This window comes from Tauraco erythrolophus, chromosome 4, assembly GCF_009769465.1.
Source record: "Tauraco erythrolophus isolate bTauEry1 chromosome 4, bTauEry1.pri, whole genome shotgun sequence".
Taxonomy (NCBI): domain Eukaryota; kingdom Metazoa; phylum Chordata; class Aves; order Musophagiformes; family Musophagidae; genus Tauraco; species Tauraco erythrolophus.
In genome coordinates this window covers 78,140,636-78,161,324 of record NC_141468.1, presented here as the reverse complement: position 1 = coordinate 78,161,324, position 20,689 = coordinate 78,140,636, and the positions used below count along the sequence as shown (strand labels likewise).

Here is a 20,689-nt window from a genome sequence, read left to right as displayed (position 1 = left end):
AGCACAGACGAGAAATACGCAGAAGAAAACATGACAGGCAGAAATGCCGCTAAGGCATCGATCTGATTTTCTGACCCAGACATATCATAAAGTGCCAAAAATTTCTGTATCCATTGAATTACATCTACTGTTGCACTAAAAATATTAAATAAAATGTGAATGAAATTCATTACCTCTGTTTCTAGCGAGTCAGTTTAAAAAAACCACCACTATTGCGTTTCCAATGTTCCCATGGGGAGAGAGTTTGTATTTATTAGCTGTTGAGCTATTAAGCTTGTTAAAACAGTTTTCTGAAACCGTTTAAATCTTTAACTCATTGAGCTTTATAACAACGGCCATCTCAACGTTCCGTGGTTACTGAGCCTCGGGAACATTGTCAGTCGAGGCGGCTGACTCGCTCTTCTGAAATCTTCTTAACGTTTGCATGTCCGCTGGTGATGCAAAGCTGGAGGAGGGAGCTCCCAGCTTCAAAACTGGGGCAAAAGAGTATTTTGGCAGGAACAAACATGACATTCAAGCTTCCTATGAAAAAATTCTTGGGAATTTTTCCCAGTATCAGTTGTAGTATATGAATAAAAATAAATTTGTATTAATGGCAATGATTTTTCTCAAAGACAGCCACACTAACTCCTGTTTTTTAGCTCTTCCTACCGCTTTTTATTTTCTATTTTTTATTTTTTCCCCAGCCAGGTAAGCGTATTCTGTTAGAGCCATTCACCTGCTCTGCGCTTCCACATGCCTAATCCAACCCTTGAGCGTAGCTATGGGCCAGATGCTGAGCTGCCCACTCCCACACAGCTGGGGTGCTTCCAAGTCAAATGTGAAATGTGGTGGGAGCTTCAAAATGTAACAGACAGCACAAATGGAGTTCAGGACTGCATCTGAGTAATCATTCTCAAGAGTATAGTTTGGAGTTTAGGCAACTAAATATCACCTGAATCTCAGAAAGCTATAAAGGAACATCTTTGTTGCCCTTTTTTTTTTTGCCCCAGCCCTATCACGGACCAAGCAAGTTACTAATCTTCTACCACGTTACTGTAAATTCATAGGTGTTCAGATGGATTTTGCCCATGTCACTTTGTGGGGATTTACTTTCTCAAGTTTTTTTAAGTGTTTTGGCAGACATACACGTTTATACATAATGAAAATAAAGACAACACTGAACCGCAGTCTCAAATGGGACGATGGAACCAGAGAAGCAAAGATTTGATGAGATTTCTGTTTCAAGGTATCAGCTTTCCCAAGATAAAATATTAACTTTCCTACACAGACTAAACAGACATAGAAACAGCTGGTTTACACATACGAGGTTTTTGTCCAGGTATATCAAGCTATAGAAAGAAGCTTTAGTAGGACTTCAAAATTTGCTTACTTTAAAGGGAAAAAGAAAAAGAAAAAAAAAGCTTTTTTTTTTTTTTTAAGAAAGTCAACAGTAAACAGCCTCTTGTAATTTTATAAATAACCATAATCTCCTGTAGTCTTACCACCAGTGGTGAGGTGCTTACAAACATTACTATAAGAGTCCCTCTGCACTGTTTCTACAGCTCCAGCCTCATTGTTTGGTTGCATGTGACCATCCTCTTGAAGAAAACAGCCTTTCAGAAAACTATCTTGCAAGCCATTTATTTCTGCCAGAGCAATTTTATAACCCATAGGTTTGTCTTAACCCTTTGCATGCTTGCAGCTTCCTTCAACCTGGACAGGTAACTGGCATTCTCACACATACACTTCCCCTCGGCATCATATAGTCAATGACAAAAATATTTATGTAAATAATATTCTTGCTTTTATTAAAACCAAGTGGATCTTTTCTGCGTATTTAGTCACACTTCTGTTTTCATTTTTAGCAAAGGATGTTTCTCTTTTTTATCTTAAGAGTAATTTTATTATGCCTCCAGATTCGAAAAGAACCACTTATCTGCAGCTCTAACATACACATTTTAACAAATTAGATATTAACCACTAGAACAGAGGATGAAAGAATGTGGTATGCTTTGCAAAGCATTACAACTACTTTTGCTAGTTGCAAAGGACCCTCCATTCCTAATAACAGGCAGAAGCTCTGAAAGCCCATTGCACAGCACACCTGCAGAAGTGGCTTCCCTCACACAGGTCACCGACGATCTGGATCCAGCCTTACTGGTGAGAGATACCAGCAAGGTATCTTACTGGTACAGCTGCGCTGTACATGCAAGTTCCCTCATAGATGAGTTCAGCGGGCAGAAGGTGGCACATGCGCAGCCCATGAAGATGGCACAGGTACGGATGTGCCAGTCCTGGGCTGCCACACCTGCAACTGGAACCGAGCAAGCAGAGGCTAAATCAATGTTAATGAGCAGGACAGCACAGTTTGAGCAGTCCTGTCAGGTGGAAGAGGCGTTGCTGAGGTCCTGATGCCCACACTGTACGTGTTTTGGAGTTTCCATTTCGGGCTAGCTCTCGTGGGGTCTCGCGAATGCCCGTTAACAGCTGGAGCACATTAAGCTCTTACAAGCGCATCTGGAGGTCTCCATGCAAAAGGAGTGCACTTTGCAGACTCCAGGACTACTCCAGGACAGGAAATGAAGCATAGTGAGCATGACAGGTAAATTCACTTCAAAAGTGCATTCCTAATATTAGCAAAAAACACAGCTACCGCCTCAGCATCTGGTGTAATCCAGGTCTACTAACACTGTTTAATATACTGGTAAAAGTTAACTCTGGTTTTATGCTACTTTTTACTGTCAGGTGTGACTGTTTTCTGCTCTGAGCACACGCTGAACCAGATGACCCACAGAGGCCTCCCTCAACCAAAATTAGTCCAAGATCCTGATTCTCCCTCAGACAAGGCGTCCCCCGCACCGCACCCCGAAAACCTAACAGACACACGGGCTGAGGCAAAGCGATATTGGCATTTTCCTCCATACTGGAAAGGTCAGAAGCGGTCTGCGCCTACCCCAGCTCTCCAGTATACCAGCGGGGAGCTGTGAGAAGCCACCCTGGGCACTTCCACCAGCCATTCCAACCCTGTCCCAACCGGCAGGACCACCCTCGCGTGTCCCAAAACTCTACACGGAGGCCGTGCGGGCGGCATCAGCCCTCCCCCGCTTCTCACGTCCCGCCCTCCCGTCAGGGGATGAGGGAGGGCCGCCCGCCTGAGGCGCGCCGCACGGGGAGCGGCGCCGCGCGGCCGCCGCTGACCGGCAACGGCGGGACACCGGCCGCGCCCCGCCGGCGCGCGGCCCCAAATCTCGCGAGAAGTGGCCCGCCGGCCGGGCCGGGCCGGGCCGGGCGAGGCGGGGGGATGGCGGCGGCGGCGGCGGCGCGGCTGAGGCGGCGCCAGTGAGGGCGGGGGGGCTGTGAGCCCTCCCCCGGGCCGGCAGGACGGGCTGTTTCACCTCACCTCAGTTCACCTCCTGCATGCCGCCGGGGCCGCTGTGAAGCGGGGCACAGGCCGCCCGCCATGGCCGAGACAGGAGCGGGAAGCGCCGAGGGGGCCGAGGAGGAGCGGCGGGCCGCTGCAGGTGGGGGCGGCGGAGGGGGCCGCGGAGGGGCAGCCCTTGGTGAGGGGCGGCCGGGTGGCCCCCCCCCACCCCCCAGCCCGGCGCGCCGCAACGGCTGCGGGCGGTGCGTTGCGCTGTGTGTGCGGGGGGCGATGGCGGGTTCGTGTGGTCCGGGATGGGACGTGTGTCTGGCTGGCTGTCCGTCTGTCCGTGCGCCGCCGTGATGTGGCGCGAGCGCGCCTTGCGTGACTGTTGTTGTGCGGCCGGTGCCCGCGGCGGGGAGCGGCCCGGCTGTGGGGGCACTTGGGGCGCGCCGTGTTCCCGGCGTCGCCCCGTGGGGATGGGGTAGGGGGAGGGTGGGGTTGGTGGTTCACGGGGGTGTCTCCGCGCACCCGGGGCCGGAGTCTGACCCGGGCGCTGCCAGCTCCTTTCTCCCGCTGAAGTTCGGGAGGGGTACGCGGAGTGGGGGAGGACGGAACGGCGGTGTGTCGTGCACTTCCAGAGAAATCGCGAGTGTAACGTTCGCTCCGTGCTTCTGTTTATTGCTGTTGTAGGTGTGTCGTCGTACTGATGTGATGTGGACTAAAAAGGTTTTGTCTCCTATTCGCTTATCACTCTTATGTATTCCTAACACGCTAGTATGACTTTTTTTTTTTTGTAGGTAAACACGATTTAGTGCTTTAAGTATAGTGATTTTGGCTTCTGTGTGTGTGCATGCCCACGCTTGTATGGTGACCGAGCTTTGATGTTCCTTCCTTGTTGTTCATCGTAAGTTTCTGGTAGTAAAACAAGGCTCAGTGTAAACCACCAGCAGCTGTTCGTGCTCCTCCTGCTTTGAAATGAATGTGTTGCTTCCCCTCTCCGCGGAGAAAGAAGTGTTTTGCGCGAGGTTTTGTGAAACAGAAGTGAGCAAATCTCTTCCTTGTCATCATTGCAGTTCTGTTTAGTTAGCGCCAATCCTTCCAGGTTTAGTAGTTGTTGTTTTCGAAAGGTGTGATGGGTTATGTGTGTGTTTTGATGTATATGGGGATCCTGATCGTCTGGAATAATTAGCATTTTTCTGTCTCTGCTGGATGATTGTTTAAATATTGGTGTAATTTTGTAGCAAGTAATCTGGTGTTTGAAAACAAAGTGGGGTTTTGGTGGGTTTTTTTGGTAGAGTTTTTGCAATCTGTTAAATTGTGTTTAAAACAAGGATCTATTGTTTCTATAGCACACATATACTTTAAGGGAAGGAAATAATCAAAATAAAGAAAACGCCAAATATGCAGACGTTTCCATGTGCAAATAGATACGGGAAAGTAGTGAACCAGAGACGTCCATGTTTTCTTTTGGAAGAAACCTCCCACCCTGTTTACCCATGTTTATACCTATTCTTCTAACAAATTTTGAAGAAACAGGGTTTTTTCTAGTAATCATTTTTTTTTTAAAAAGGTAAAAATATCTTAACTTTTGTGGAATAGATCCACAATAAGGTTAGCCACTTAGTGTTTTTTTTTCACTTGAGTGTACATGTTACTGTTGGTATAATTGCACATTATGAAGAACAAACTCCAGACTGGACAGTTCACATCACTAAGAATCAAATTCATTGTACAAGGAAAACAATTTGATGGCTGATTGTGGGAAGTGAATCATTGTGAATACTCTGTTGAAAATTACCTGTTTGGACTCCAGGGCCAGCTAAAACCATGGAAGTTCTGCAACTAACTTGATGGGAATCAGCATTTTACAATAATACAAATCAAAAACTTACAAGAAAAGAGCTACTCTCCATTCCTTTAGGAGTATATGATTGAAGATGTTTTTTGTTGTTGTTTTGTTGGGTTTTTTTCCCAGTAATGAACTATGATATATGAGACTCGATTTCTGTCAGTGACCTGATTTGAGCCTGAAAGTGACCAGGAAAGCAGAGTGGCCTTTCAAGGCTTGTGTAGTATCTTTTCATTAGCTAGTTACAGTCATAGTTTTTAATTCACTAATAGGTTTGGCCAAATATTTGGTGTTTGAAATCTGTAAAATAACACATTTACTTAATTAGTAAGTTGTGGTTCTTGACTACTTTCTTTTGAGTGGTGAAAATAAGTAAAAACAGATGCAGAAAGTAGTCAGTTGCCTATGTTAATGTTTGATTTAAATTTCTATAATTCAGGATGGTTTAATTTTTCCTTTCATCATTCTGTGATACTAAAAACAAATAAAATGATCTTAAGTTAACCTGTGAGAGTTTATTCTCTGTATAGTGTTGTTCATAAGATGGCTGAAGTCTCTGTATCTTACTCCTGCTTTACGCATGCTTATACAATTTGAGGGGGGGGGAAAACCCAAGCTGGTTTGGACAGTACATTTCTACTGTTTCCACAACCTAACTCCAGTGAAAATAGTTGCCCCAGCTTTCAATGTGAGATACTGTGGGCTGTGATCTGGATGCCAGACTTGCTGTAACTAGTCTGAAGATGCTTTTCATGGCCTATTTTAAAGCTCTGAAATAAACAAATAAAAAGAATATTTAATGCAACTCTCAGCCTTGTTTAGAAAATATGGTTCTTTGTTTTATAGGTGTTTAGATCTGCAGGACCTGTGAAGTGGTGCATATCACAGCGTCTGTAACTTTCTTCCTCATACAGTACTGTATGCATGTAGGATGCGGGTGTAGTTTTCTCATTCTCCGATGAAAATGTGCAGTAAGAATGCATTAAAATAATTTTAGAAAGATAACTCCATAGTAAAATGACGCAATTTACACGGCAGAGTTATTAGAAATTGCTTGACTCGATAGCTGTCCTATGTGTGTGCTGCATGTGTAGATAGATATATCTGTAATTGCTTAGGCAATCAAAGGCATTTTCTATCTTAAAAATAAGTAATTAAGTTAAAATAATTAGCGTGTCAGTGGTGACAAAACTTAAGAATCCAACTTGACGTCTTGAGCAGTACCTCGGTTTAGAAAAGGTGGGTTGCTTGTGTGCCTAGATTTGTGTGCGTGTGTATCTCTAGAGGCTTCTTTGTGTGGCTGCGCTCCTGAGGACTTTACACTGTGAGACTCTGAAATCAAGCAAGGACCCTGGAGGCTGCGTGCACATTAGCGTTTGGGTTCAGGGCAATAGCACTGGTTGGAATTGAGTCCCATCATCCCCATCCGCTGCTCGTTGGTTTGGTTTGTGGAGCGGCTTTGGTATAAATGAACTGGCCTCCTTTCAGAAGAAACTAAGCTAGAATTTTATTGTAGCGAGGTTAGTGCTACTCCAGGCACATACCAAACATACTCTGACTCCAGACATAAGGGACTGAACCAGTGGTTTGTTCTCAGACAGCTTTAACACACATGCGTCGTCAGGATTTTTGGCCCAGTGAACCAGACCAAATGTGATTTAGTGCGAGTGCCCTGAACTACTTACAAACTGGAAACAGGGGCTTCTGCACCAGCTGCTTCTCTCTACTGACCAGTTGCTGCTGTGCCACTCTGTTGATTACTGTAGGCATAGCCTAATAGCTTGTGTGACCAGATTTCAATTTTAATAACTCATCTAGTTAGACCGAAGGACCCTACGTGCCATTTCAACTTCAGTCACTTCTGGCATCGTTTTTACTTCTCTAAACTTGTCAAAGCTTAAATTTCTAGCTAAAGGTTTTTGTGCGTGCCAGGAACATACATAGCAAAAATACACCTTTTAATAGTCTGTGGCGTCTGTGGTCTTAGAAATTTCAATTCAAAGCAGCTTCTTTCTTCTCCTTTCCCTCTGCCAGAGAGTGTTTCCAAACAGGAAGCTGAATTGGAAGTGCCTTCTTATGCTTAGAAAGGTTGTGCCAGTGTTACCACTTTGTTAACCTAAGCAGCTGCGGAGCTGTGACATTTCTCCAAGTCTGGTGTCTACATTTATTCACAGACTATGAAGAGTGCCACCCATAAGTTTTATAAATGTACTTATTTATTGGCAATGTATTTCAAGCATATTTTACTGTAATATCCTTGTAGATGGATTTAGATGTTCTTTTTTACGCTGGCTAAATGAGGGCTGGCCGACAGCTTTTTTATTAATTTATTAATACCTGCATGACATGTATTTTTCTGCTGATTTTTTGAGTTTTAGTACTAAAGTAATATTTTAGGAAAGCCTATGAGGAGTAAACCTAGTTAGAAAAGCTAACCTTTCATAGGGAGGTGAGTGGATCGTGAGGTGGTAGTGCATAATTAGGGCAATAATTTTGAAAAACTGTCTTGGGCTTGAACTTGTTGCATATGACATAAACATGCTGTCTGTGGCTGTTATATTTTAAGAATCGCATCATAGTTCTATAGCCACCTTGGGTGGGATTCATCTTACTTATCTTTAGATGTCTACAGAGTAGGTGTCCAAGTCTGAGCTAGTTAGTTTGATCTTTGTATAACTACTGAGTAGAGGTAGGCACTCTTGGACTATACTCCATCTCACCAACTGTAAGAATCTATTTTAGATTGAGATGAATCACCCCAGAAATGTTGTATTTCGTCTAGCCAGCTGAAGGAATCTATTTTAGCTTGAGATGAATCACCCTAGAAATGTCTTCTTCCCTCCAAGAGGGGCTAGAACGGCTAGTTCGGATGTGGGCATCTTTACGAGTTCAGATGAATCTCACCTGTTGTGGCTGGTGGAGTTTGGTCATAAGCCTTTTCTCATACATTGTGTTTGTTTAGGAATTGAAAGCCTTAAAACTATTAGTGGAGAAAACAGCACAGGAATGTGGCATGCGTTTAGAAAATATCGTTGTCAGTAATTGGAAAAATGTAGAGTCTCCCAAGCCTTGTTCCTTAAGGTATTGCACGTGATTTACACAGAACCTTTGCTGAACATAGGAATACGGTTGATTTCGTATGTCTTTACTTCATATCCCACCCCTAAACAGTAGTTTCACGTAGCTCATTTGCAGGTGTTCACTTCCTTGCCAACCCCTTTGGGGACTGTAACTTTAATTCTTTTTTTTTCTCATAGACAGACACAAGAGGGGTTGTAGTCGGTAGGGTATGGTCTTGTATGTTGATGTGATGAGACCGTATATATTAATAACCATTTCTTAAATACTTTGTTTGCCTGATTATGAAATGTACTAAAGTTAGTGCTAAAATAATAGTATTTTATTTCCGATACACTTACTGGGAATGAGCTATTTTTCATATGGTGTGTTTGTAATACTTGGATGGTCTTTGCTTTTTCACAGAGAGAATTATTACAGTGGATTTTTTTCAGTATTACTTTCATTTGTTCTGATGTGCATAATATGCTTCAAAATATTTTAAATTTTTAATATAGATAACCACATACACTTAATACCAAGAGCCAAAAATAGCTCATAAATATGTATTTGAGGAACTACTCACTTACCATTAAAATTCAGTTATCAGTATGCCCAGGGCATTAGCAAAACTTTGAAATGAACAGTGATAATTTTTTTTTTAAAGTGTCATTTCTCAGTTGGAATTTTATTTGACTTGCAAACCAGACTAGTGTAAGTAATGGCCTTTGGGGTGGTAAACCAAAATGTCTGTAGTTGAATGAAACTGTTTCTAGTACTTTAAAAATTGACTAATGATTTCGATTTTCCAGGAGAATAAACTTGTAATAAAGAATGGTCTTTCTGGATATTGTTTTTCAAGAAGCAAGAGTGCTATGAAGTTAGGAAACGTTTAGTTTTGCTTCTTATGTTCTTAGGGGTGTTTGGTTTTGATGTTAACGGTACGAAAATGTTCACAGAAATTGAAAATGTAAGAAGTTCAGCCAGGTGCACAGATGAAAGGTAGGAATCCAGCTTTTTCCTGTCATAGAAGCACTCCCTGGTTATCGGGGTGCATTCTAGCTCATTCTCTTTGTGAACCCAAAGGTTTTTAAATCCTTTATCCAGCTCTCCCAAATAGCCAGAGAAGTAAAGAAATCTTTCATCACAGACTACACAAGGCTAAGACACTTTTCAGGGAGAGAGTAAGCACCTTGGAATCACCTAGTGTCATAACAATAGCTATTATAAAGCCCTAGGAGATTATTTTAAAGCGCTCTTACTGACTTCTCAGAGCCGACTTAGCTTTATGAACTGTTTCTGTCTGCTTCTTGCTCAATGAGTAGTAGGTGTGAAAAAGATTTTCTCATGTCTGTTAAATTCCAAATAATTACTTTTCTACCAAGGTTGGTGGTTATGAAGCTTTAAATGTGTTTCTCTATTTTTGTTTTTTGGGCTTTGCTTTGGTTTGGGTTTTTTTTTGAAAATTCTAAAGAATATATGTAAAGAATATATGCTACGTGCTGTACATGTCAGGGCTCAATACAGATCCTTGACCTTGTATTTTTGTCAAAGATCAGGTATCTTACTGGCATTTAGTTAGATGTCATTTAACGTGGCATTTAGTTTGTCGTAGTGATAGTATTTAGGATTCAGTTTATCACCTAAAAATTGTAGTGAAGTTCTTAATGAGTCGTTGTTGCTGATAATCTAAACGTTTTTGGGTTTTTTTTTAGTTAAGAGAAAAGGGTGTTGTTAGGAAATGTAGAGGAGGTAAGTGCAGCATTCAGAATTTGTTGCTTGCATGTGAGGAAAAAATAGTAGTCACTCTGATAATATGAGGGATAAATCGGAAAAGCTGTAAATGCTGCATTTCATTTTGTGTCTTTAAAGGGAAGTGGTTTAGAAAGCAGGCTGGCCATCTGTGTGCAAAGGGGTATTTAGGTCAGTGGGTCTGTTCTGTCCTGCTTTGTTCCAGGACGAAAGGATCTGCTGTGCTGAAGGCATTCATCTTCCATACATGTAGGTTTCTGTTTAGTAAGTACTCGTTCATCAATATTCGTGAGGTATGATTATACTTCAGTAACTTAATCTAGTAATTATAGGCTGCTATTACCTAAGTGAATTAAAACTGCTATATATAAATAAAGAGTTCCCTTGGTATTGTTGGAGTTTTTGTTTGTTTGTTTTGTAATTGCAAGAATTTATAGGAGAAATATAAGATGAGACTATTATGAAGTGATGATTAATCATAAAAATATTTAAAACATCTACCATTTGTGCTCTCGTAATATTTATGTCATTTCTTTTAATGTATTTTTAATATCCCTGACTTGAATGTGTCGTGTATATGAAGAACACAAATTTTCTGTGTTGCAGATGTCCAAAGGCTGTTATTTATCTGTCAAGTATTTGTTGATCCTTTGAGTTTCCACCTCTTTTTTTGGAACTTCCTGTGTGACTTAATGAGTTAAAGAGCTTTCTAAAATAAAACAGGGGCTGACTCTGTGTAGTCTGACTTGGTAGAGAGAGGATTAGTGGAAGACCAGGCAAGCTGTTGTTCAAGTATTAGCCTATTTTCATTTAGCTCTACAGAGTAATGTTCCAACAGAAAATGAGAACCTAGGAGGCAATTTTTCTGGTGTAAGATGTGCTTACACCTAAGAAGAAAAAAGCCCATACGCTGTGTGTCATTCTTTTTACATGCTTTTACCTGTCATTTACAAACAGCACGGATGTGGGTTGGGGGGAGGCTCACAGTAAGGTATCCAGTTTTTCTTCTTGCTGGATTTTGAAAGTACCCATCTGGGGTTTTGCCTCCTGCGAAAAGTAGAAGATGCTCACTTCCTTAAATGGCCTCCGTCAGTCCCGCGTCTGTCCCTTCATGCAGTTAATTCTTATAGTGGTTCTAGAGGTATCACATGGGATACTTTCCTCACTAGGACAGGAAGCCTAAAGGAGTGCCTACGTTTGCTGAAACAGTTAATTCTGATTATTTACCTAAACATCACCTGGGTGATTCTTTGTGATAGGTTTGCATTGAGGTAGAAAAAAGTGGAATAGTGCTTAGATTCCTGGAGGCACTTTTCCTTTCGCAGTAGGTTGCTAGGATTATTTTGGCTTGTGGTTTCTCTTCTGTCCCTCCAAGAAACAAAGCAGTTTTCCATGAGAGGAGAATTGTGAATCACACAGAATCACAGAATGTTAGGGATTGGAAGGGATCTTGAAGGATCATCTAGTCCAATCCCCCTGCCGTAGCAGGACCACCGAGATCAGATCACACAAGAACGCATCCAGGCGGGTTTTGAACATCTCCAGAGAAGGAGACTCCACAACCTCTCTGAGCAGCCTGTTCCAGTGTTCTGTTACCCTTACTGGGAAGAAGTTCTTCCTCATTTTTAAGTGGAACCTCCTATGTTCCAACTTATATCCATTTCCCCTTGTCCTGTCCTTGGATGCCAGTGAGAAGAGCCTGGCTCCATCCTCATGACAGTCACCCTTTACATATTTATAAACATGAATGAGGTCCCCCCTCAGTCTCCTCTTCTCCAAGCTAAAGAGACCCAGCTCCCTCAGCCTTTCCTCATAAGGGAGATGCTCCACTCCCTTCATCATCTTTGTGGCCCTGCGCTGGACTCTCTCAAGCAGTTCCTTGTCCTTCTTGAACTGAGGGGCCCAGAACTGGACACAATATTCCCGATGCGGCCTCACCAGGGCAGAGTAGAGGGGGAGAAGGGAACTTCGACATAGAATTTGTCAAGTTTTCAAGACGCTTCCGGTTTACATGACTGACGTTATGTGTAATTGTAGATTTTATGTCAGAAACATAGTTTTGGCAAACTTTTTTTTTTTTGCATGTCTAGCTTGTTTAAAATATTATTTTTTTTCAGTTAAAAAACATGGGGTTTTAAGTTGAATTTAGTGCTAGTCGCAGTAGTTTGATTTGCTAGCTAGTGCTCCGTTTTGTGATTTTACAGCAGGATGTTTGAGGTGCTGGGGGTTTAAGTGTAGTCTGCTAAGGTGGTGTGAGGAAGAGAATAGGTGTATTTTATATTGCTTTGGTGTGTTGATTGGTTTGATGAGATCTGTGGGGATTTGATGAGATTTTGAGGACTGTGGGAAGACAGTGTACTTTTTAATGTACTTAGGTTGTGGCAGTGCAACTTCTATGGTTTTTCTGTCAGAGGCATAGAAGCCACCCACAGACAAGGGTTTTTTTTTCCAAAGGAAAATCAGACTAGATCACGATGATACAGCCTCTTACTGGACACTGAGCTTTTGTTTTTTTCTCATTCACAGATAGTTTCTCAATAGATGGAAACCCATGCGTTGCTTCTGGAGTCTCCAGCCTCATGAATCCAGTAACTAAGCCTGCTACCACTTCTTTCAATGCTTCTGTGGCTGAGATTCCAAGGAAGCGCAAAGGAAGTGATTCTGATAACCAGTAAGTAAATCGATTCTGTATGTGTCTCAACGTAAATTTGAGGCATTCATCTGTTATTTATGCAACGTGGTAACTAATCCTCTTTCCTTTATTTATTACCATTATTGATTACAGTTTCTTCAAAATGTATTCTTTGACAGTCCTGAGTTATTGAAAATAGAAAAAGTAATCCTTAAATCTAAGGGACATATGTAGGATTCTATAATGCCATTTCCTGGCCTGAAGTGTCTGGATAATGTGTCTTTAATGCTGAAATTTCATTCCTAACTCTTTTTTTTTTTCCTTCTTCTTGTTCTTTGCCTGCTAGTAAAGGCAAGTTCTCTTTGCAGCAAATCGTTATTAAGTCACTTGAAGTCTCACAAGTGCACACTATCACCTTAAAGCGTGAAACAAGATTACTGGTTAAGCTCTTTGATCTAGAACTGCAGAATCAGAATTGCTTTTTCAGTGACCAGGGCAGCCATTTTCTTGAATGTCCAGACAGACCCGTGACCTAAAAATGAGGACTGTCCTACAGTAGTACTCAGGCATTTTAAGTGGGTCATACTTCACTGAGCTGATACTGTCGACTGTTTTTCTGCCAAACAGATGCCAGTTAACGAAATAATCATTTTAAAAGTGATCTATTCAAAGCTATATTAATCAGCCTGAAGTAAGGGGCAGAAGTCAAAGTGCAGGTCTAGTGCAGTACAAGTATATCCCAACTTGCATGGAAAATCCACCTTTAAAAAAGAGGAGTAGATAGAAAACTTATGTATATTTGTGATTATTAAAGCAATTCTCTTTAATCCCTGCTTCTTCCATATATAGTCCTTTGATTTACAGAATGTAGCCATACTGTGGATGTTGATATCATTGTCAACTTGGAGATTCAAGTGTATCTTGTAGATGACTGAAAACTCCAGAAATACATTAGTTTCTGAAAAAAACAGTCTCCTTTCCTTTCCAGTAGCACTCATTGATTTTTACCTCAGGTAAAAAATCAGAAGTCCTCAGTAGTGTTTCCCTGAAGTTTGGATCTCTCTCTGATTTCATGAAACTTCTGTCATAAAAAAAATTCATGTTGAAGTTGAAGTACTAATTGAAAAAGTATTGTTTTATAAGAACTAGTAATTAGTTTCTAAAAACTAATGTTCTTGCTGAAAATAACTAATCGACTAGGGTTTCCACTAAGATTTTTCTGTGTCTTTTTTCCGTTGGGAATATTGAGTCATCTTTTTGTGCTTCAAACTGCCTTTTGCTTACTTTATTATCTGTTTCTGCAGGGATACAGTTGAAGTTGATGGTGATCCTCAGAAAAGGTACGTTTTATAATTTAATCCATTTCTGTTTTCAGTGCTATAAACATGTCACGTTTTCCTACTTGGCTAGATGAGTTGTGTGGTTTGCCTTAAGGAATGCTTTGTCTAAGGACAGATGTTTCAACAGCACAAGATGATAAATGTATAGCTGATAAACAGGATGGATAGGTCTATCCAATCTTAAGGTTTTCTGATATTTTTTTCTAAGAAGACACTCTGACTTTCTCATAACTTTACCAGACTTGTCAGTATTGAAGTTAAGGTAGGAATGGGAACAAACAAAAAGTAACAGTTAAATAAGAAGACTGGGGAGGTGAAGGAAAGGTCTCATACTCTTTTAGGACTGGTGCATGTAAAGATGTTTTCTTTGTTTGTTTGTTTTAACCTTGTCAAGTGCTTTTTAAAATAGAACTACCACAACTATTTTAAAATAATGCTATTACGAGGTGACAAACTAGAGTTCAGATTGACTACGCAGCATAAGTAAGCCCTTTTTTATTAATTACAGGATTGCTTTGTTGTGATTTCTTTTTCTGCATCTGGATAGCTTACTTAGAAAATATATTTGTTTATAGGTAGCTGTACAGTATTCTTTTTTATCCTTGTAGGCAGTGTTCGGTGCATGGCTCATTGGGTAGTATAAAAATCTTTCTTTGGAAATAAAGGGTTTTTTTGTTTATGGATTTTCCCATGGTGCTCATGATGGAAAAATGTGAATAAAAATACTCCTCTTCTGTCTTTAAAACCTCTGCATTCCTTTTAGAAGAAATGGGGATGTATGTGTAATAAATTGAGAAAATAGAGATAATGGTGGTTTTCTTTATTTTTTCCTCAATAATAGAAATTCTGTTCTTTTAGTATCAGTCAAGTATATGTACATTACAGCCATGAGGCAGAATTTCACCCTGTGTTCAGATAGTTAAGGTAGTTTTAATCTAGCTATTTATAGGCTATTAGGACAGGGTCTATATAAATCCATCGAAGGCTGTGACTGATTGCTTGAGCAGCAAATTTGTTCTAGTTTCTTCCCCAAGCGGAGCTCCTGAGGGAGGAAGAGAGCTAGTTAGTAGGCCACAAGCTGCATTGCAGTTGGTCTGGCTCCACCTTCTCTTTTTTCCTCTTAAGGTCAGACAATGTAACTTGTTGGAGTTCATAGTATATGCACATTTCTGGTAGAGGTTCCTTTTAAAATTAAAGAAAAGTATTAGTTATTGCTAACTTGTCTAAATCTGAAGTAGTTTCACTGAAGAAAAGTCCTAGGGTCTTGTGAGCCCAACCTACTCCTGTATTTGGGTTTATCAGACTGTTTAGAAGATTCCTGGGTCCCAGGGAGATCCCAGGTTGAAGAGCTGCATCTCTGAATCATATGTTAATTTGCTGTGGCCGCTGGATCCTGGCTGGGTTCAGTGCTTAGTTACAGGTGGAAGCAGCTTTTGGTGTCTTTCGTAAAGCTATAATCTCCACTGTCCTTCTACTTCCTACTTTCATTTCCTCATAGGAAACGGCTGCCGACGGATTGGCCTGTCTCCTTATAATCCTTCTGGTGCAACATATGCCTCTTCTCAAATGGTCATAGGCTAGCAGGTCTCTCCTCTGGAATGGAGCTTAGAGTACCGCGTGAGGTGTTTCCACTGCTGAATTAAAAAAAGCTGAAGAACTGCTGTAGAAAAATTAAAAATATTTGTATCAGTTTTTCTTTCGAAGAAAACAGTATTTGTATGGGAACTGCCTCTCTGCGAGTACCAAACTGCTCATGCTGAATCGGCAAGATAACTGTTAGGCCATGACCTGAAATTCTTAATAGATGGCGGTGAAGAATACAGTGATCTTGGGGAAGAAAAAGACCATTGCCCTTGTTTGAATCATCCTTTATATTTTCCTGCTGTCAAGTATTTATCATGATACAGGCACTATGATCGTCTTTCATTTACAATTTTATTACACAGACTTTCCAGTCATTGCTGCACGGTATGGGAAAATACTTAATCTTTACTTTTTCTGACCATGAGCAATTAAAGTGTATTTTAGGCCCAGTCTAGGCTAGGGTTGCTTTTTTCATCATTTGACAATAAGATTTTGGAAATAAAATATGGATAGATAATCTCTCATGTAACATTTTAAATAAAAAAATAAAATCAAACCTGGACCCAAGTTATTTGAATGTTCCATTAATGTTGTTTTCTCCAGGATAAATATAGCCTATGGATTATGAAATATCCCCATAATGTGTTCACATAACTGTGAATATTGGAATTTATGCTTTGGTCTCTTTCTAGTATGCATCGCTTGCTAGATCATTTTTGGTTTGGGAATTTTTGTGCGTTTTCTTTTGTTAGAGCCATAGTAAATTTGTAGCATTTTCTGTATCTTCTTGAATTTGTGGGAGGTAAGAAGCGCCTAATATTAAATATGCAATATAAAACTCTATATCTCATTTTCTGTAGGAGTGAAGATGAAGAACATGTTAAAATAAAAGATTTCAGGTAATAATTTATAATAAAAGTACATTTTGCTAGTAAATACTAGGATTCACAATAGTGAAATATGAGTTTGTGGATCACGTTCATTAAAACTGTCAAATATTTAACAGTAAACTTTTCCTTTTCCCCCTTAAATATGTAATAGTTTTTAGAGCCTCCTTGAGGATTTTATTTTCTACTAATTCTAATGAAAGTTGTGTTGCAGAATGTCTCAGATGGTTTAGCAAAAACCTGAGGTTAAAATTTTCAAGGTGAGAATTAAATGCAGTTCAGTCAAGTCATGTATAAAGGGAGGAGCTGATCCTCAGTCTGTACGAGTTTGCAAATTGTTTCTTCTAGATTTGTCTACATTTGGAGGTATTTAACATTTATCCCCCAACAAAATGGATTCAGCTAAAGCATGACAAAGAATTCTTGTTCTGGAACAAGTTTTTGTATAGGGAATTATCCAAGGTTTGCCATTGCACTTTGAATTCACATCTTACCTGAATCCAAATTAAAATTCACATGAAACACTTGTAAAATTTGAAACGCTGTGTGATTGAATGCAGTCATTATTCCTCAAAACAAATATTTTAAACTATAGACAAGCCAGTTAGTAGAACTAGAGCTGTTTTCTAAAGTTGTTTTAAAAACAAGTGTCTTTCATTTGTCATGTGAGCAGAGAGGTCAAAGCAGAAATACATACATACTACTGTCTAAAGCAGTACCAGCTAATAATTATGAAGTGTTCCTGTAATTTAAATAAAATGGAAGAAATGAAAGTGTTCCAAAATATATTTACAGCTTTTTTGTTTACTCCAAAATTTATTTTTCTTTACTGAGTATCCCAGATTGCTACACAACTTTGTTTTGTACATTGCTTGCATAACTTTCATGTTGTATTGTTGATTTTTTTTTCCTAAAGTTTTGGTTCATTAGTTGGAGGGAAAAACGTAATTAGAAGACTCTTTGAAGGTTTGCCTAACAGTTTTCTCCCTCCAGTGTTTCTTTTCTCAAGCTTATTAGGGAACTTACCCTTCTTCCTTCCCCTCTGTAACTGGAGAATGTAACAGAAGGCTTTTTAAATCATCTGGTCATCACCTGAATTTCTGCATCCACCTGTTCAGGTTTCTGTAACTTCTTTCTGACCCTTAGAGATGTGAAATATTGTTCTCTTTCCCCAAATGTTTGTATCTACCTTCCTGAGGTTCACAGTTCAAGGAACATACACAATATATTACTTGACTGTTCCTACCTGACACAAAGAAAAAGTTGGGTGAACCCGTAGAGCTGAGAATAACTGATTAAATTTTTAAAAAGGCGTTTGAGAGGGAAAAGGTAGTTGCTTAGATGAATCACCCAGAGTTATTTGTGTGGATAAAGGTTTTATTTTGGGGAAAAAAAAAAAGATGACTAGGTCTTTAAAACAGTACTTATTTTTTTCTCAACAGGCCGGGTGTAGTTAATTTTATTACCTTTAATACTTTCTGTTTCAGTATACCTGAGAGGAAGAGTTTCAGAGATCAGTTAACCAAGACTTGTTGTCCCTCAGTTTGGTTAACTACTGCTGTGTCTGGTCTCAATCAGAAAGGAAAATAATCTTTGTTTTAATTGAGAGGCTAGCTTGTCTTCTGGGTAAGAAGGGAATAGAATGAATTAAACTTTTCTTGATTTGCTAGAGGATGTTAGAGGGGAGGAGATCAGCTAGAAAAGCCAGCATACTCCACTGGAAAGAATTAAAGAAAAGGCGACCTGAGATATAAATATATTTCTGATGTGCACTGTCAAGTACCTTAGAAGGGGTTTTTCTGATTAAAACTGTCCAGAAGAGAAGCTCTCTTTCTGTGGTTGAGTTCTTGGACGTAGGCTTACCAAGAGATGAAACCTGAGACACAAGGTATGCACGGAGGCTGAAACCCTTTCTAGCACCTTATCAGGTGAATGAAGAGGAAAGTTTTCTAAAATACCTCTGGTGAAATTACAGGAGGCATAGTTTTTCTTTCAGTTTCCACTACATCTCTTATAAGCACATATAAATGTATTGTCTGTTGCTTCTGCTGTGCTATGAATAAATGCTTGTGTTTGTGTCTGTCTTCAATCTGAGTAGTTTTTAAGGTAATGAGATAACAAGAAGACACTGCTCATCTCAGATTGTTATGAGTTTGCATTAAATGGAGTTCAGAGATGCTTTAGCAAGTGCTGAGAGCATTCGTTAAAAAAAAAAAGCAAACAAAAAACCAAAACAGTAGCAGAATGAATACCCCATCTTAGTTAAACAGGCCAAGCAGAGATAGCGTCAGGGAGCAGAAGTGTCTTCCAGTGGTTACTAATGACATGACATTAGTACACACATTCTATGATTCTATGATTCTATGACATCAAAAGTTTTCTGCTGTACAGTAAGGTGTCAGTGTGTTCACTTGGACATCAAGGGTCACGAGAAGAGCTGAACTTCTGTAAGTCTTCATAGCCGTTTGTTCCTGCCACATATAATAAGTCATTGCTTGAGATATTTTTTTCCCCTCAATATTTCACATAGTGTGACCATTTCTGCTTTGTTCAAGTGAATCCAATTCAATTGTCAAATACAAGTGGTGTATGAAAAACTGTTTTTTGATGCAGTAATACTTCTTGTGATATGTTCCATTCCCAAAATTGAATTGATTAATGTTATGGGGAAAATCATGTCTTTTACATCTTTCTTAAAATAAGTTTTCTTCTTAGAGAGGCTCACAGTCAAACAGAGAAACGAAGAAGAGATAAAATGAATAATTTGATAGAGGAATTGTCTGCTATGATACCTCAGTGCAATCCCATGGCACGAAAGCTAGACAAGCTTACAGTATTACGGATGGCTGTGCAACACTTAAAATCTTTAAAAGGTGGGTTTTAGGAGACTAATCCCGAAAGTCTTGTTCTGTCAGGAGTTATACTGTGTGTTGTCTTTGATGTTAAATCAGAGGTCATTTATTTTACATTTCCTTGCTGAATTGAGATCCAAGTCATTTAAATTTACGTGGTTTTAACTTCAAGAACTTCGTTTCTTCTTTTTGCTTAATATAGCAGAAAAAAAGCCACCCTTCAGTGTCTGATATTTTCTGTTTGCTAAGGGTATGCCTTGCAATTTAGTTGCTCCTTGATTCTTTTTAAAAATTACAACAATCAAGCAAGTCTGGTTTTCATTATTTTCCAACTCCCAAGTTAACCATGTGTTCTGTGATCTCTCCAGTTTCCATTGTACTTTCTGTAACAGTAATACCTGTGGTGCTGTACTGATGCCAACAGCTATACTGCTAATAGAGAAGCATATGGTCTTCATACTCCTGTTATTCCCACATTTGTTGTTGTGTTAGTCCTTTATCTCTGTATTGGAAGTTCATGTTTATCTGTTGACTTTGAAATTTACAATGTTATGGGAAAAGACCATTAAAAAACAAAACAAAGAAAACCTCAAAACAGAACCAAAAAAAAAACCCACAACTAAATTTTGGGAAGCCTTTAAGTTGAAGGCCAAGTCATTTGTAAAATATCAGATACTTCCAATGAGTTGTTTATCCAGTTCGAGATTAGAAAAAAGCCTCCTCAACAATGGGAAACTATGCTAATACTTGCCTAAAGAAACTGATATAAATAGCTGCACTGGTAGGGAGCAGAGAGAGCTCACTTCAGTGACAGATTAAGTCTTTTACAGTTTAAGTTCATGAAACCAAACCCAGTTGTATAAAACTAAAGAAAAAATCACGTTTGGACGTGATCATCTTTCAAACTTATTTTTTTGCCTGCAAGAACATTAGTCAAATGGTGTTTTGCAAGACAAAACATATTTTAACAGAATGGTTGATGACTTCCATATACATTAACATTTCATGGTGTTTAAGACTTTAGAGAGTACCAAGAAAAAGAGTTATCAGAAGTTCATGTTCTCGGTCAGCTGGCAAAGTTAGTCATGGATCTCAGTGAATGGTTTAGTGTCGGAATCAAACCAGGATATATTCTTTCCTCCTTTTACTATTGCAAGGTTTTGGGATTCATTTTTTTTCCTCCCCTAAAAAATTATATCCAAGTGCAAGTTACATATTGCATGGTCTATCAGCAGCACACAAGATTTCAGGTGTTTTGGCAGCACTGTTTCAGAATAATGATTTGGTCAACTGTAAGCAAAGATGAAAGACTGTCTGCATTGCAATTCGTTGATTATGAATAAACATATCTAATAAGAACCCCATTAGTCTTAAGTCAAAGGAGTGTAGG

The 20,689-nt window shown here is 39.7% G+C and overlaps 2 protein-coding genes across 2 annotated transcripts in view; both read left to right on the top strand.

The window, feature by feature from the left end:
- The window catches only part of FGFR1OP2 (FGFR1 oncogene partner 2), a 357,712-nt gene that overhangs the window by 167,297 nt on the left and 169,726 nt on the right, over positions 1-20,689 (top strand). The gene's annotated exons all lie outside the window — the stretch shown is intronic.
- Positions 3,443-20,689, top strand: part of BMAL2 (basic helix-loop-helix ARNT like 2) — a 40,243-nt gene continuing 22,996 nt past the window's right edge. Inside the window, exons 1-5 of the mRNA XM_086611241.1 lie at positions 3,443-3,503; positions 12,531-12,675; positions 13,941-13,976; positions 16,421-16,459; positions 19,163-19,320. Of these exons, the coding sequence (XP_086467367.1) occupies positions 3,443-3,503; positions 12,531-12,675; positions 13,941-13,976; positions 16,421-16,459; positions 19,163-19,320 (439 nt within the window). The remainder of the gene's footprint in view (positions 3,504-12,530; positions 12,676-13,940; positions 13,977-16,420; positions 16,460-19,162; positions 19,321-20,689) is intronic.